The 17,386-nt window shown below is 33.4% G+C and overlaps 1 protein-coding gene across 1 annotated transcript in view; it reads right to left on the bottom strand.

Annotated features, from left to right (window-relative positions):
* The window catches only part of LOC144234385 (syntaxin-binding protein 5-like), a gene marked incomplete at its 5' end in the record, with an annotated part of 90,493 nt that extends 75,507 nt beyond the window's left edge, over positions 1-14,986 (bottom strand). Inside the window, 2 exons of the mRNA XM_077767718.1 lie at positions 12,754-12,825; positions 14,835-14,986. Of these exons, the coding sequence (XP_077623844.1) occupies positions 12,754-12,825; positions 14,835-14,986 (224 nt within the window). The remainder of the gene's footprint in view (positions 1-12,753; positions 12,826-14,834) is intronic.
* Between the last annotated feature and the right edge of the window lie 2,400 nt (positions 14,987-17,386).

Here is a 17,386-nt window from a genome sequence, read left to right as displayed (position 1 = left end):
TAAAAGATTTTTGCTAGATGTAGAATCCTAGTTTTTCCTACTCTTCGTAGTCCATCCATCTATAGAAGGCACTCTCTTTTCTGGACCTGTGCCCAGATCAGTCACTTGCACCAGATATGGGAGCAGCTGCAGCTTTCTGCTCATCTATGAATGTCTCTTTTCACTCTGGAATTCACTTAATCAAGCCTTCTTGGAATCTACCACTTTTAATAACCCCATAGAAAAGTATGATTTTAACTTCATCATTGTATTTATCACAGGGTTTTATTACTGTTGCCATCATTGTTGTTATTATGAGAATGAACTTTCATGTCTCAACATCCTGTCTGGGAATGGAAAGCCCTTCCCTTAGTTTTATTTTATATCTTGGAAATACTGTGAAAGCTGGACTGAAGACATGGAAAACCAAGAGAATAGTAACTCGTTGAATTGACAAATCAATTCCCGATACTAGTAAGTATCCAATAAAGTACTGTCAAATACAATAAAGAACCTGCCAAATAATTGTGCTTTTCCCAAAGATCATAGTGAGATTTCCCAAAAAGATCTCCCAGAGATTAGGTGGAGAAAATTATGTCTGATATATAAATAAAGTAAAGCAAATTGACTAAATTTGGAAGATTTGTACAGTGATTCATTAGAAAATACATAGTAGTAATAATAAAGAAAATATATAATTAATAAGTCCTGGTTGACAACAGGTACAGAAATCTTATGGTAAATAACTGAATATCAGAAGACAATCCCCTTTGGGTACAATGAATTATATCAACTTTTATTTAAAATTTTGAAGAGTGTACAGTTGACCCTTGCACAACAAAAGTATGAGCTACATGGGTCCACTAATATACAATTTTTTCAATAAATAACAGTATAATGCAATAATATAATGTAGTATAATGTATTTTTTCTGTAAGAATACAGTATATATTACAAGTAACATACAAAATATGTGATAACTGACTGTTATCCATAAGGCCTTTTGGTCAGTAATAGGCTATTGGTAGTTAAGTTTTGGGGGAGTCAAAAGTTAAACATAGATTTTTGACTGCACAGGAGGGTTGGTGCCTCTAACCCCACAGTGTTTAAGGGTCAAGTATATACCTATAATGTATCGTAGTGTATAATAAAGATAGTATTTGAAATAACAACTTGTGAACGTTAAATAAAATATCACTATTCTTTAAGAGACTAATACCCAGGACACAAGTGTCCCCATACATATAAATAGTCCATACTTTGGGGGATTTTCTTACCAAATTATCACTTATCCTATAAAATGCTCTGGTCTGAATTTTTTCCAGTTTGATTGACATTTGGTGAGAAAAAGGTTTTGCTGTGAGATAGTATATTATAGGATGTTTACCAGCATTCTATTTACTAGATGCCAGTAGAGCACCCCTCTCCTATTAATGAGGGCCAAAAATATCTTCAGACATTGCCTAATGTCCCACCAGGGACAAAATCATTTCTGGCTGAGACCACCCCCATAAGTTATATTAGCTTGTTTTATTTGTTTGACTCACACTGAGATTACTCACTAAACTCTAGAAAACCCACACATATTACTAATAGCTTTCCTACTTTTTATTTCATTGTGCATTTTGTTTAAATTCAAAGATGAAACTTTATATTTTACTCACTAATTACACTTCAATGCAGTCGTTTTCCAGCACAAAGTTTTAAGGTAAAAAAAATTTACACTGTAAGACTGATTTCAAAAAGTAAATAAAATATAGACCTGAAAAATCAGAGATATAAAAAACCAATTTTCTAACCAAATCATACTATTTTTCAATTTATTCCTCTCATTCTGTAGCTTTTTCTTTTATGTACCTATTACAGTAGAGAGAGCCTTCTATTAGCTAATCTTTTACATATGTTCTGATTCCCATCCCTTCGCATCTTCTTAAGGATTTTGCTCCTTTAGTTATCCCCTCTGTCCCTCATCACCTGTCTCTTTCTCTATGGATCACTCTATATTTGCATTAACTTTAAAATACATTTTTTATCTAAAATGAAAAACAAAAGGTTCCTCCTCTTGAGACTTTATTCCAGTCCAGTTACTGACTTATTTTTTCTGCACTCCTCCATAACCAAACATTTTGAAAGAATTATATATTTATTCTGTTTCCTCACTTGCCACTTTTCTCCTTAATATAATTTTTGGTTTCTATCTCAACACCTTTCCCTACCTACTCTTTAAAGAACCACTAATAACCTTCACAGAGCAAGACCCACTAGTCACTTCTCTGAGCTTGTTTTACTTATCCTATCTTTAGCAATTGACATGGCTGATCACTTCTTAAAACATTCGCCTTTATTCTGGCTTCTGCAACAGTCTCCTCATTTTCTCTCTTCTCCCTGGCAGGTCCTCTGTGCCAGCTGCTCCTCTTCCTTTGAAACGTAAATGTTGAAATTCCTGATGTGTCTATCCACAATCTTCCTCTTCCCTCCCTCTGTTTCCCTTTTCTCCCCTTCCTAGGTAATTTCATTTATTCCCATGTCATTACATATTATCTATATGCTAAAGACTCAACTAACAGCACTGATATTCATAGTTTTCAGTTGTCCACTTGACATCTTCACTTGGATAAATGACAGACATCAAATTTTAACATGTCTAAAACTGAAGTTTTCTTCCTTATTACCATGCCTTATCCCAACATTAGCTTCATCTTTGTATCATGACACAATCAGTGACTCAAGCCTAAATCTGGGAAGAATCTTTGACTCCACTCTCTGATCTTCCACACTGAATTAATAATTAGCTCTAAAATACTAATATTTGGACCTATCCTTTTTTTTCCCCCACAATAACATTGTTAAAACTCTAGTCCAAGCCACCTTTATTTCTTGCCTGGATTGCACACTGGCCCCCTCCTAACTGGTATACCGGCCTTCGTCTTTTCTTTTTTCTTTTTTGGCCCCACAATATTTTCTTCATGTAGCAGTGTGGATGGTATTTTAAGACATAAAAGCATATCATTCTCCTCCTTGAAATAAAATGGGATTTTTTATAATTGCCTCAGGAACATGTATAATCTTTTTCCTGCTCATCTAGACATCAAAATCTTAACTCATTTTCCCTTTCAGTTCCTTTCTTTTACACTCCCAGCTTCCTTGGCCTTTTTTTTATTTCTAGAAGATAGTTAAGACCTTTACCTTTAGAACCTTCTTATAGGCTGTTCACTGCCTGGAATACACCATTTCTTGCCTCACATGACTAGTTCTTTCTTGAAAAAAAAGCTATATGAAGGTTTAATTTATATATTTATAAAGTATATGATCTGATAAATTTTGACATATATATATATACACTTGTGAAACCATGTCCACAGTCAATATAATAGATATATCCCTCATGACCAAGAGTTTGTGTCTTTTTGTAACCCTCCTTCCAGCCCTTCCTGTAAGTGCCCCTTCATACCCACTAGGCAACCACTAATCTGCTTTTTGTCACTATGCATTAGTTTTCATTTCCCAGAATTTTATATGAATGGAATCATACAATATAAACTCTTTTTCTTTGGCCTGGTTTCTTTTATTCAGTGCAATTATTTTGAATTCATTGATGTTGCAGCATTTATCAATAGTGCATACCTAGGGCGGAATAAAGAGAGGCATACAGGGGCGCCTGGGTGGCTCAGTAGGTTAAGTGTCTGACTTTGGCTCAGGTCATGATCTGGTGGTTCATGGGTTCGAGCCTCACATTAGGTTTTGTGCTGGCAGCTCAGAGCCTGGAGCCTGTTTCAGATTCTGTGTCTCCCACTCTCTCTGCCCCTCCTCCACTCATGCTCGCTCTCTGTCTCAAAAATAAATAAATAAATATATATATATGTATATATATATATGTATATATANAGAGGCATACCGTAATAGACTCTTAACTACAAAGAACAAACTGAGAGTTGCTGGAGGGGGAGGTAGGAGGGGGAATGGGTTAAATGGATGATGAGTATTAAAGAGGGCACTTGTGATGAGCACTAAGTGTAGTATGTAAATGATGAATCACTAAATTCTACTCCTGAAACTAATATTATACCAAATGTTAACTAAAATTTAAATAAAAACTTGAAACATTAAAAAAGGAAAAAAATGCTTACCTTTTTATTGCTTAGTAAACCACTGAACAGATACAGTAGAATTTGTTTACTAGAGATTTTAGTTTCAGCTTTTGACCACTACAAATATTTCAGTGTTTGATTGCTATGCATGTGTTTGTATTGATATATAAGCTTTCTGCTTTCATTTGTCTATTTTAAATAACTGGATATAAAATGACTAGCTCATATCAGAAATGTATATTTAAATCTTTAAGAACCAGCCAACTTATCATACCATTGTACATTCCTACTAGTAGGGTGGGAGAGTTCTGTTCTGTTTCTTCCATGTTCTTGCCCATACTTGGTGTGATCAATCTTTTTATTGTAGTCACTCTAACTGACGTATAATGATACCTCACTGCATTTTTTTAAGATTATTTATTCACTTTGAGAGATACAGAGACATTGCAAGCTGGGGAGCATTAAACAGAGAGGCGGAGAGAAAATCCATGCTGCTAGTGCAGAGCCAGAGCCGGATACAGGCAGGGCTCAAATTCACAAACCATGAGGTCATGACCTGAGACAAAACTAAGAGTTGGATACATAATCAACTGAGTCACGGAGGCAACTCTTTCATTATAGTTTTAATTTGATTTTCCTAATGATGAACGTTGAGTATCTTTTCATATTCTTTTCCTTGTTGTTTAATTCTTTGATTGATTGATTGAATTATAATAAAGGACCATCATTACATTTTTGGAATATCCTTTATTTTTGATATACAGCTGGATTAGATTTCCTAAAATTTTCTTTTTTTCTTGTATTTTTATTTAAATTCCTGTTATTCAACATACAGTATTAGTTTCAGAAGTAGAATTTAGTGCTTCATCACTTACATATAACACCCAATGCTCATCACAAGAGCCCTCCTGAATATTCATCACCCATTTAACCCATCCCCCTGCCCACCTTCCCTGCAGTAACTCTCAGTTTGTTCCCTATAGCTAACAGTCTATTTTCTGGTTTGCCCCTCTTTTTTCTTTTCCCCCCTACGTCCATCTGTTTGTTTTCTTAAATTCCACATGAGTGAAATCATATGATATTTGTCTTTTTCTGACTAACTTATTTTGCTTAGTGTAATACTCTCTAGCTCCATCCACATTTTTGCAAATGACAAGATTTCATTCTTTTTGATGGCTGAGTAATATTCCATTGTGTGTGTGTATGTGTGCATGTGTATGTATGCATATATATGTATGGACGTGTGCAGGTATACATATTTATATACATTATATCTTCTTTATCCCTTCATTAGTTGATCAACATTTGGGCTGTTTCCATCATTTGGCCATTGCTGTAATGCTGGTATAAACATTGGGGTGCATGTATTCCTTTGAAACAGTATTTTTGTATCCTTTGGGGAAATACCTACTAATGCAATTGCTAGGCTGTAGGGTAGCTCTATTTTTAACTCTTTGAGGAATCTCCAATCTGTCTTCCAGAGTGGCTACGCCAGTTTGCATTCCCACCAACCGTGCAAGAGGGTTCCCCTTCTCTGCCTCCTCACCAACATCTGTTGCTTCCTCTGTTGTTAATTTTAGCCATTCTGACTGGTGTGAGGTGATCTCTCATTGTAGTTTTGATTTGTATTTCCCTGATGATAAGTGATGTTGAGCATCTTTTCATGTGTTTGTTACTCATCTGTATGTTTTTTTACAAAAAATATTTGTTTTAGGAAAAATGGTCTTGTGACCATTTTTTAACCAGATTATTTATTTTTTGGGTGCTGAGTTTGATAAGTTCTTTATAGATTTTGGATACTAACCCTTTATCAGACATGTCATTTGCAAATATGTTCTCCCATTCTGAAGATTGCCTTTCAGTTTTGTTTATTGTTTCCTTCCCTGTTCATATGTTTATTTGTTATCAGTATATCTTCTTTTGTGAACTACTTATTCAAATTTTTGGTCCATATTTTTATTGGGTTCTATGCTCTATTACAGAGTTTTTAGAACTTTAAAAATCTATTCTACATACAAATCCCTTACAAGATACATGCTTTGTAAATATTTTCTCCTAGTCTGTGGCTTAACTTTTCATTCTCATAACATTATCTTTTGAAGAGCAGAAATTTTTATTTTTGAAGAAATCCAATATAGTCATATGTTCTAATATGAAGCATGTTATTTATAAATTTTTTTTGTTTTATTTATTTCTGAGAGAGAGAGACAGAGTGAGAAAGAAGGGTCAGAGAGAGAGGGAGACACAGAATCTGAAACAGGCTCCAGGCTCTGAGCTAGCAGTCAGCACAGAGCCCGATGCGGGGCTTGAACTCACGAACCATGAGATCATGACCTGAGCTGAAGTTGGCCACCCAACCAACTGAGCCACCCAGGTGTCCCTGAAGCATGTTATTTAAAAAAGCTTTTGCCTAAACCAGTATCATGAAAATCTCTTCTTTTCACATATTTATAATTTTAGGTTTTATATTAAGGCTAATAATCTATTTATATGTTAATTTTTAAAAAATTTGTCACAAAGTATGGATCAAAGTTAATTTTTTTTACACAAGGATATTCACTTGTTAAAGTATCATTTGTAGGAAAAATAAACCTTTTTCTACTTAATTGCCTTTGCACCTTTGTTAAAAATTAGTTTCCAAATATATTTGTGGGTGTATTTCTGAAGTCTCTGTTAAGTTCCATTGATCTATTTGTGTTTGGACCAACATTAAATGGTTCAATAACACTAATTTTTTAAAAAGTCTAAATCAGGTAGTGTTGGTCTTCCAACATTCTTCTTTTGTAAAAAGCTGTTTTGGCTCTAAATCTTTTGCATTTCTGTAGGGACTCTAGAATCAGTTTGTCAATTTCTATTAAAAGTCTGCTAGATTTTTATTGGAATTGTATTGAATTACAAATTAATTTGTGGAGATATGAGATCTTAATATTGAGTCTTGTGAAACGCGAACATGGTGTAATTCTTCATTTTGGTAGGGTATTCTTTAACTTCTCTCAGCAATGTTTTTGGATTTTTGATCAGTGGGTCTTTCACATTTGTTGTCTTACTTATGGCTGTTTCATATTTTTGATGCCATTATAAATGGTATTTTCAAATTTCAATTTCAGGTTGTTTGTTATGAGTAGATAGAAATAAAAATGATAATAAAAATGATTTCATACATTGACCTTATGGCCTGCACTTTGTCAAACTCGCTTATTAGTTCTAGTAGCTCTCTGTAGACTTCTTTAGATTTTTTTCTTTTAAAGGATAATAATGTCATCTAAGAAAAAAGATGACTTAACTTCTTTTTCAATTTAGATAACTTTTTTTCTTGCCTGACTACATTCACTAGAATCTCTAGTACAACGTTAACTAGAAGTGGATGTAAATTTGAAGTTTTTTCTAGTCTGGCTGCTGGGAATAGACACGGTTTCCTTTAATCCCTTCAGATGGTTCTTTATGTATTCCTGGTTAGTTTCATCATAATATATGTTGATCAGTACTTTGGTGAGGAGGAAACTATAGATCTTTGGGATCTTCTTTGTGAACTGTAGTTGCTCTGGTTTTCCTGGTTTCTCATATCCATCTCATCAACTTAGGGGGTCAACTGGTTTCCTCTTGGGTTTCCCCTCCTCTTTTGCTACAGTCTATAAACTCTCAGGTCAGGAAACATATGTGGTTATGGGGTTCACATCTTTTGTTTCCCATTTTCAAAGATTACTATATTTCTTTGCCTGATTTCCTGCAGCTTAAAAAAAGCCATAGTTTCATTTATTATGTCTATTTTGTTTGTTTGTTTATTTTAGGCAAGAGGTTATTTGGTCTGTTTCTCTATCTTGGTCTGAAGTGTAAGTCCAAGGTATTGTCTGCTTCCTTCTTATCTCACACAATTTCACTTAAATATTTCCTCCTCAGATAGGCCCTTCTCTCATAACACTCTCAAAAATAGGTCCTTTTCCCCCTTATCTCACTTTTTTCACTAATGGCTCTGCTTTTTTCAATTATAACAGTATACCTATAGATTCTTTACATGTTTTCTATTCTAAACTGAGGAAAGAGACCATTAATTATTTCACTCATCATTGTATATCTAATGCCTAGAAAAATGTTCAACACAGAAGATGCTTAATATTTTTTTGAATAAATGAGCTCTTCCAATTTATTATTTACCATAATTTTTGCTCATTTTTGTTTCTTCAGGCATTCTTTCCTTTTTTATTGTTTTACTCTTCCATTTTTTATGTTCTCCAGTTCATTTTTGTTTTACGTTTATGTTCCTCTCTTTGTTAGTTCTCTTTTATTCTTCTTTCAATTTTTTTCTATGCTTCTATTTGTGTTCACAGGATTTGTTACCATTCCCCACAATCTGAAAAACCATGCAGTGAGAGTGGTAAAACGTCTATAGATAGACCTGAGACTTTTTAAAGGATCTTCCACTGCATAACAAAAAGTTGATGCGCAAGCAAGTTAGTCTGACAGTGTTCTACCTTAAGCCTATTCCTTAACTCTTTTGGTTCAAACAGCATACTATTATTTCCTAACTAGCAAAATTTCTGTCTTTTCACAAGTAGAAAGAACACTAGATGATGAGGCAGCTGACTGGATGTCATTCCATAGACCAGATGTTATTATGGAAAAGATATTTAACCTCTGTGGCTTGGTTTTGTATTTAATTAAAATAATAATGTCTACTATTTATTGAAGTGCTTTTACAAACATTAACCAAGAAGAGTTCCATAAGTCTTTAAGGGAGTTAAGGGATTATAATTTTTACTTTATATATGGGAAAAAAGAAACTCGGAGAACTTAAATGACTAGCCACAGATTATGGATGTAATGAGTAGTTCTTAAGTAGAACTTGATATAAAACTCTGACCCCTATGCCTGCTGCTCTTTGTAAATCATTTCACTGGTTCCATGAATCATAATCTGTCAAAAACAAAGGTTTCCTTTGAGCCATAGTTTTGTTACTCTATGATGTGAAAGATTGGCAGATGGAATAAAGATTTAGGGTAGGCAGTTCCTTGAAACCTAAACTATCTTACAAAATGATCAGTGAAAGAGCCCAGGGAAAGATTGGAACTGAAGTGTTTCTCCAGAAATAAAAAGTATAAAGTTCAAAATAGAATGTGTGTCACTTTGAGATATAATAAAATATAATATATAATAATGATATAATAAAATATAAAAGATAAAAACTGAAATTCAGAAAGCACCTTGTCCAATCTCAATTGTGAAAAATGATTTATTTTTTAAAAAAATGTTTTAATGTTTTTTAACTTATTTCTGAGAGAGAGAGAGAGAGAGGCAGTGTGAGAAGGGGAGGGTCAGAGAGAGAGGGAAACACAGAATCTGAAACCGTCTCCAGGCTCTGAGCCAGCTGTCAGCACAGAGCCCAACGTGGGGCTTGAACCCATGAATCGCGAGATCATGACCTGAGCCGAAGTCGGACGCTTAACCAACTGAGCCACTCAGGCACCCCGAAAAATGATTTTAAATTGTTTTGTTTTTGAATATATTATTTCATTGACTGTGGGTAAAAACGGGTGGGGAGTGGTTTCTGAATATGGTATAATGGAATTGATTTCCAATGACCCTGAAACTTTGAGACACTCAGGAGACACTGATTAATACAATGGAAAGCATATGAAGTTTGTTTTGCATCAGATAGGCGTAATTCCCACTCATCATAACTTTGAGAAACTATTTTAATATCTTTAGTCTTCATTTTTTTTCATCTGTGGAAGAATCTACAGATAAATATCTGGCATAAAGTGTTACAATGACCATTAAATATAATACAACACTGAGTCAAATTGCTGAGCACAATCCCAGAATAGAATAGACACTCAATGGAAGTTGAGTATCCCCAAATAGGGACAATGCAGATATGCTTTCCTGAAAGCTGGGAAATAATTCATGAAAAAGCCAATTAGTCTCTATTATAATAAAATGGAGCTACAGAATCATAACCAGGTTATATCATCCAATAAATTAAAAGCAAATTTTCATAAAATTTATTTTAAAAAGCATATTCCAAGATATACCTTCAAGTCATTAATCAGTCCCGTATCAAAATGTATGATGTTGATTATCACAAGAAGACGTTAAAGAAATTTGATTTCAAATTCAATGGCTTGTCTGAATTCCTAGGGAGCTCACTGGTGGAGACATGAGGATCTCTTAATGACCTACTAAGTACTTGATCTTAAAATTCTGTCTTGACACTTCAGATCTTTGTTCAGAGGAAACTATGAATTGTTTTGCAAAATTTCCGTGAACCCAATAACTACAGAGGCTATTTCTGCTCTCACTTGTCAAATTTGAAAAATCCCTTGGCTGTTCATTTGAGCAAAAAGAGCCTGCTGTCATGCTCTGTCTCACTACCATCATCAATTTAATTACGAAGCACATATTTGTGCTAGGTATAGAGGGTATAAATAATTTTAGTTATACTCTTCATGTTCGTCCCATGCATTTGGAAAGGTAGAGCATATGCACAAAAATAAATAAAATACAAATGAACCTGCACTAAGTACCAACTGGTTCACATACTACCATGTCCAAGCTTGTACATTATAGACACTGTAGGCATTTAAATGAATTGGCATAACAGGGCTCTGATGGCAGCAGGAAAGGTTTATAATAAGAAGTAAAATTTGAGCAGGGCATTTCCAGAGATGGATGATATAAACAAATTATGAGGGTAGCAAGATAGATACACTTGGCTTAAGGGGAGTGTTTTTATAGAAGAGTAGTAGAAATTTCATTTGAAAATGTAGATAGGAATTATATTTTAGAGTACCCTGAATGAAGATTTAAAATCTTTGCTTTTTAAATCTGAAGGCTATATAAGATTATTGAAGGGTCAGAATAAGTGAGCATGTCTCAGAACTTCATTAACCTTTATATTGTGGTTGATACTGTACAATCATGATTGAGAATTTGCTCCTGGTTCTTACCCTCAGCATACAATTTCTCTTTTTACTATAAAAGCATTGCATTTTTATTATAGAAATATCAGAAAATACATTAAAAGAAGAGATGTGTAAAAGCCACAATCTCATGTTTAGAAACCTTTTCTATCTATATAGATGGATACATTCTATCTCTCTGTCTTGTCTCTGTCTCCCTCTTACACACACACACACACACACACACACACACACACACACACACACACAATCTTGAGGGAATCCAACCCTGAGAAGGCTAAACTGGGATTCAGAAGCTCTAGTACGTGTGTTAAACCACATGGAGACTATTTACAGGAAAAGTTTTGGCTGAAACATTTTATGTGGCAGGGAATGGGTGTGAAAGAATGCTACCGAAAGAATACGGTAGCAGTCAGCTAATTTTTTATATAAAGAGCAAGATAGTAGATATTTTGAGAATCATGGACCATATGGTTTCTGCTGCAACTGCTCAACTCTGCTATTTTGGTGTGGATGCAGCCATAGATAATACGTAAATTATGAGTTTGGCTGCATTCCAATAAAGCTTTATTTATGGGAACTGAAATTTTATGTAATTTTCAGGTGTCAAGAAATATTATCATAATACCTAATTGGTTTTTGTTTTAGGAGCAGCAGAATCCAACATAGATATCAATGTTTTATCACAAGTCACCAGGAGCAAAGCCAGTAGAAAGCATCCAAAAAGGGGGTGTTCTACTAGAATAGAAAACTAGAGAATACTTATGATGAAAAATAAGTCACCCTATGGGCATTTCCCAGAAAAATTTTAAGAATTTCATAGGAATTGACATCCTTTAGCTAGAGGAAAACAATGTTTTAGGTTATTATTAATGATGTGATCCCATTAATCATCTACAACTGGTGAGGCGAGGTCTGAAGAAATTCAAAATACAAATAATATGTGTATGTATACACGTATATGCATATTTTATACAAACATGAAGCCATCATATATATTGTTAAGCAACTCCCTTTTTTTAGCATAATATTGATCAATATATTGTAAACATCATCTTGTCAAGGAATTGTTCACCCATAATATCACTAGTATTATCTGCATCTCCAATCATACCCTCATTTTCCATCCTTTCTGCACTAGGTTTTAGAACTGCTTACTCAACTTTCTTCAAATTTGTATTTTCTACCATGGTGAATGTTAATATTATTGGCTTTTTAGTTTGTGACTTTAATTTCCCAACTTCACAGTGTGTTTGTGTTTTCTATTTTAATAAAAAGCATCAGAAACTAGGAAAGTTAGCTAACTCTAAGAAATCAAATTACTTAAAAAAGAAAAATACTGTGGCCCTTGTTATAATACTTTTAAAAAATGACTAAAGGCACAAGGTTTCCCAAACAAGAAATTATTCATACTGGCATTGTCAGGTTTACTATTATTATTGACACTGGCATTATCAAGTTTACTATTTATAAGGGGACCATGGTTCTTCCTCCTCAAGTGATAGTGACTCTTGAACTAACAGAATATGGTCTGCATGGTTTGCAATAAACACTGAAATAAAGGGTGTAAACAAATGGATATATGACATTAGCTATTTGAACTATTTATATAATTACCAAAATTATCAGGTTGCACTTCCATAACAAAACAAAAATTTGCATGCATGCTGAATGTGTTTTAAAAAACACATTACTAAGCACAGATGTAAGGGTTTAAATCAGGCATTAAAACTTTGAAAAGCTATTTGCCTAACCTTTATAGAACTTACTCTGATAGGAAGTACGGATCCGTTTCGTTAAATCAGGATAAAAGTTAGACAGGCCACGCATGCAAAAGTTGTCTTTGGAACATGCCAGAACATCAGCATCAGCAGCAGGCAGAGGAAAGAGAGAAAAATAATCTAAAGTGAAAGGAAGTGATATCATACCAGAATCTAGAACAGCCAAGATGAAGAAATTGCAGCAAGTTTAGGTAATCAAATTAGAAAGGAAATATTAAAAAAAATAAATCAATTAGAAAGAGGTGATAGATGAATGATGAGAGTGCTGTAGTAATTTTATTTAATCAAATATAAGAATAGATTTGTCATACTTGTCATACGATTTTTATGTAGTAAACTTATTTTACTTGTAAGTAATACTTATGTTACTTCATAAAAATCAAAATGGTTGTCTTCAATCTTCAGTATTAAAAAGAGAGCTTAGGGGTTTTAGTCTTTGGTATTTTATTTTTATAATATAAAGTGAGTATTCATTGTAGTCATCTTACACACTGAATAGGAACAACGTTTATGATTTTATCACAGTTTTTCCAAATTTTAAAATCACCAAAATTCTCTATTCATGATTGAGTCTCAATAAGTTTAAATTGAGTAACCATTATATTATGTTTGTTACATATACACCTTGTCATACCATTGTGTAAATTGAATAAGTCACTTGGATACTGTCATAGGATCCACAGTTTTTCTAAGTGAATTTGTGCTTTCAGTATGCAAATATCGTCTCTTATCCCATAACATCTTCCTACCCTAGAGTCCATAAACTTACAAAAATCAACCTTCTCTTTCTCATTCATAAGGTAATCTTATGGCACATGCATGCACAATCTCTTATTCTGCCTTCTTTTCAAAAGCCATAAAAGGTAGAGGCAGAACCTATCGAATTTGAAATTTCCAGCATTCCTAAAATACTGCTAAAAGCTGGGATCACTAACAGGAAACAAAGAGACTTCTATGTTCTGAAGGAGAACTTTTGTGCTCCTGAAAAGGGTCTATATTAGCGATGTGGAAAGGGCAGATGCTTATTTTTTAAAAAAGAAAAAGGTTAACAAAGGGGAGAGTTTCAGTATGTCAAGTTAATTTTTCATTAGTCTAAAAGGAAACTTCTTTTATTATAACATTTGGATGTTAAAGTCAGCAAATTTGCTATTTAGTAAATAACACCTATCATAATGTTCTCTTTTTATTTTAAAATATTCTTTACATGAGTAAATAAGGTAATAACCGACTGATTTTTAAAATAATCAATTGATTATTTAAAAAACTCCCAAATCTAAAAGAACTAAACACATAATACTTTCGATGCATTTCCATCAGCAAATCTTTGAGCTCAACTGATTTTTTTTTTATCAACTAAACTATGTCAGTGGACAGAAAATATGTAAAATTTTGTTAGCATTTACAAAGCCAACTATTTGGATAAATACTGAAATTTTAGTGAACTTTGGATAATTTGGCATCCCAAAATTGGCATTATATAGTAATTAACCTTATATATTTTTCCTTTATAGTTATACAAATTTACTATTCCTTTCAAGCAAAATGTTATCTTTCAGTAGCATTTTAAAATGTTAGTTAATAATGTTTATTGCATTTGTGAAAATACCTCTAAGAAAATCACCATTCAATAAAGAAAGGTGACAGCTAGAATATGGAATTTAAATAATTAAAAGTAGTGAAATACTTAAAATTATATTTTTAAATATTAGAAGAGATATTAAAAGAAAATTATCCTGTTAAAACACAACTATTGAAAATAATTTTTTCAACTACAGAGCCTGATTTTCATAGCATTTTTATTTTTAATAACTTCTTATTTTCTGTTATTTCTTAGGAATTCAACCTAAGAAACTTGAGATGTTCCCTAACTTTGGCAGCAAATTGAAGGTTAAACACTTCCTTTATCCTTTCAAAGACTTTCACTATATATCTGTCCAATAGTATTGTAAGTTATGTTGACTTTATATTGCCATGCATTTGAATAGCATCACAGAAGAAAGATAAGAAATCTAAAGGTAAGAAAATAGATGAACTAATCAAGTTCATAACCATTTTGTTTTATCTCCTACCTGCAATGAACTGCTTGTTTTTTCGAGGAGACCGTGGTTGACGTTGGTATAGGTCACTTGATCTATATAGGTCAATGGTCCCCATGCTTAACAGTACTGTCTTCTGTATAAAATCCACCACAGCCAACCCATTGCAGTTCCCAAATGCAACTCTGAGAGAAAGAAAATATGCAGCTAGAATGTATCACAGTAATCATTATTATTGTTACCTTTGAATTAAACATAATTGGAAAGTAATGCCTTAGGGCTGGGGAGGTAAGGTCGTGATTGGTGTAGTATCAGGAAGGATACCATGCTTTTACACAGGATGGAGTGACCTTGTATAACAGTCATATTATACAGTCATATTTTATCATCAATTTTATTAAAGTAGTGATTACCCAATTGCTCTTTAACTTGGTCTTATGTTTTTATAGTAGAATCTTAAAATCTTTTTGCTATGCAATGGGGAAATAGATCAAGAAATGACATACTTTAATAGCTATAGATACTTAGGTATGTAATTAGACGCCTTTTAAAAATAAAATTATAATCATTAAGCTCCAAATTATTTCTCTTCTTTCTAAAAAGTTTTAAAAAATGTTTATTTTTGAGAGAGAGAAAGAGCACGAGCAGGGGAGGGGCAGAGCAAGAAGGGGAGAAACAAAAGCAGGCTCCAGCCTCTGAGCTGTCAGCCAGAGACATGCCGGGCTCAAAACTCACGGACCACGAGATCATGACCTGAGCCAAAGTTGGATGCTTAGCAGACTGAGCCACGTTAGCAGACAGGTGTCCCTAAATTATTTCTCTTCTTAAACAGTAAATATTTAACACAAAAATTTTACATGAAAATTAAGTATCTGTATCTAAGGTTTTGACACCATAGTAGATATAGAGATATAATTTTCATTCACAAAAAATTAAAGATTTCTCTCTTGTTTTTTTATTTTGTCCTTATTTTTTGTCATATTTATTAAAAGACAAATACCATTTGATTAATTTCTTATTTCTCCTGAGAAATTAAAACAGCTCTTAGAACTAAGCAGGCATTTTGGTCAGCCTTACTATTAGGGTTACACAAATTCTCTTTTTCTCAATTTACAACATGGCTTCTAGCTAAACAATTGTAAATTTGTGCTTTTTGTTCCCTAAACTAAATAAACACTAGCTGCATGACTGTTGTTTTGCTCATTTCATCTAAGTTCTGTGCTGTTTTCTTACTTAGACTGAATCTGGTTGAGAAATCATTGGGTTACTCTCAGTCTGATTCTTGCCACTCCACCACATAGCCTTCTTTCCTTACAATAAATGAAAAGTTCTACCCTATGAGATGTTTTGCTATTTCACATAGAGTTCTACATCTTCCAATAAGACATACTTTTGGAAACTAAAAAAAAACATTGTTATAAAAGTCAGCAGAGAGGTGCCTGGGTGCCTCGGTTGGTGAAGTGTCTCACGGTTTGTGAGTTCGAGCCCTGTGTCAGGCTCTGTGCTAACAGCTGAGAGCTCAGAACCTGCTTCGGATTCTGTGTCTCCCTCTCTCTCTGCCCCCCTCCCACTCACCCTCTGGCTCCCTTTCAAAAATAAACATAAAAAAATTAAAAAGTCAGCAGATTTCACCTCTATCATTTACAGGTTATGTGACCTTGAAAAAAATAAATGAACCTTTTGAGGACTTAGTTTCTTTACTTTATGAGAATTATAATTCTAGATTTATCTACTTTTAGGGCTTTTATGAGCACCAAAATCAGAAAATTGTTATTAAAGTACTTTGAAAATTTTGCATACATAAGTAGAATTGATCCTAATATTATAAATAAATACAATATCGTACATATTACATACTATATAGCAAGTTAATATCTCGAGGCTTGTAAAGTGTGATAGAGTTCCAAATTCAATACTGACAAAAAAAAATAGGAAAGTAGAATGTATTAAATCAACCAGAATGATTATTTTTCTCTGAATTAAAAATGAGCATACAAGAAAGTTATACCTTAGGGTTGGGGAGATCAGGCAATGATTGTTGAAAAGTCAGTAAGAATACTGGATTTAATTTCCTAACTTAAAGAAAAAACTGTACAAAATATAAGACACAGGTTGCACATAATGTCCAACGAGGCAACATAGGATGAGAGAAGGATAATAATCAAAGTAAACTTTACCTAGGTATTCCTTTTTTGTTTTGTTTTATTTTTATAGTTTTATTGAGATAGATTTCATATACTTATAAAATTCATTGATTTAAATAAGGTGTACAGTTTTGTGGGTTTTTAAAATATATTTGTTCTTATTAGTTAAATATATTTAGAATTGTGTAATTATTACCAAATTTTAGAATATTTCAATACAGACATCTGGATATTTTAATTTAAACTAAGTGTTGTAACTTAGTGAATGGAGGAGCGACTTCCCAGGCTAGACTAGCACAGGAAACTAACACACCCAGAGAGATCAGTGGTCGCAGTGAATTGAGGAGAAACAGATCAGAGTCAGATGCTATAAGAGCAGTCAGAATTTATGAGGTAAAATACTAGAGAGAAGAGATCTGCACAGGGAGAGTACATCAGAGA

Source organism: Crocuta crocuta, unplaced genomic scaffold, assembly GCF_008692635.1.
Source record: "Crocuta crocuta isolate KB4526 unplaced genomic scaffold, BGI_CrCroc_1.0 scaffold45, whole genome shotgun sequence".
In the NCBI taxonomy this organism is placed as follows: Eukaryota; Metazoa; Chordata; class Mammalia; order Carnivora; family Hyaenidae; genus Crocuta; species Crocuta crocuta.
Note: the sequence above shows the minus strand (reverse complement) of the source record. Positions and strands in the feature narration are given on the sequence as shown.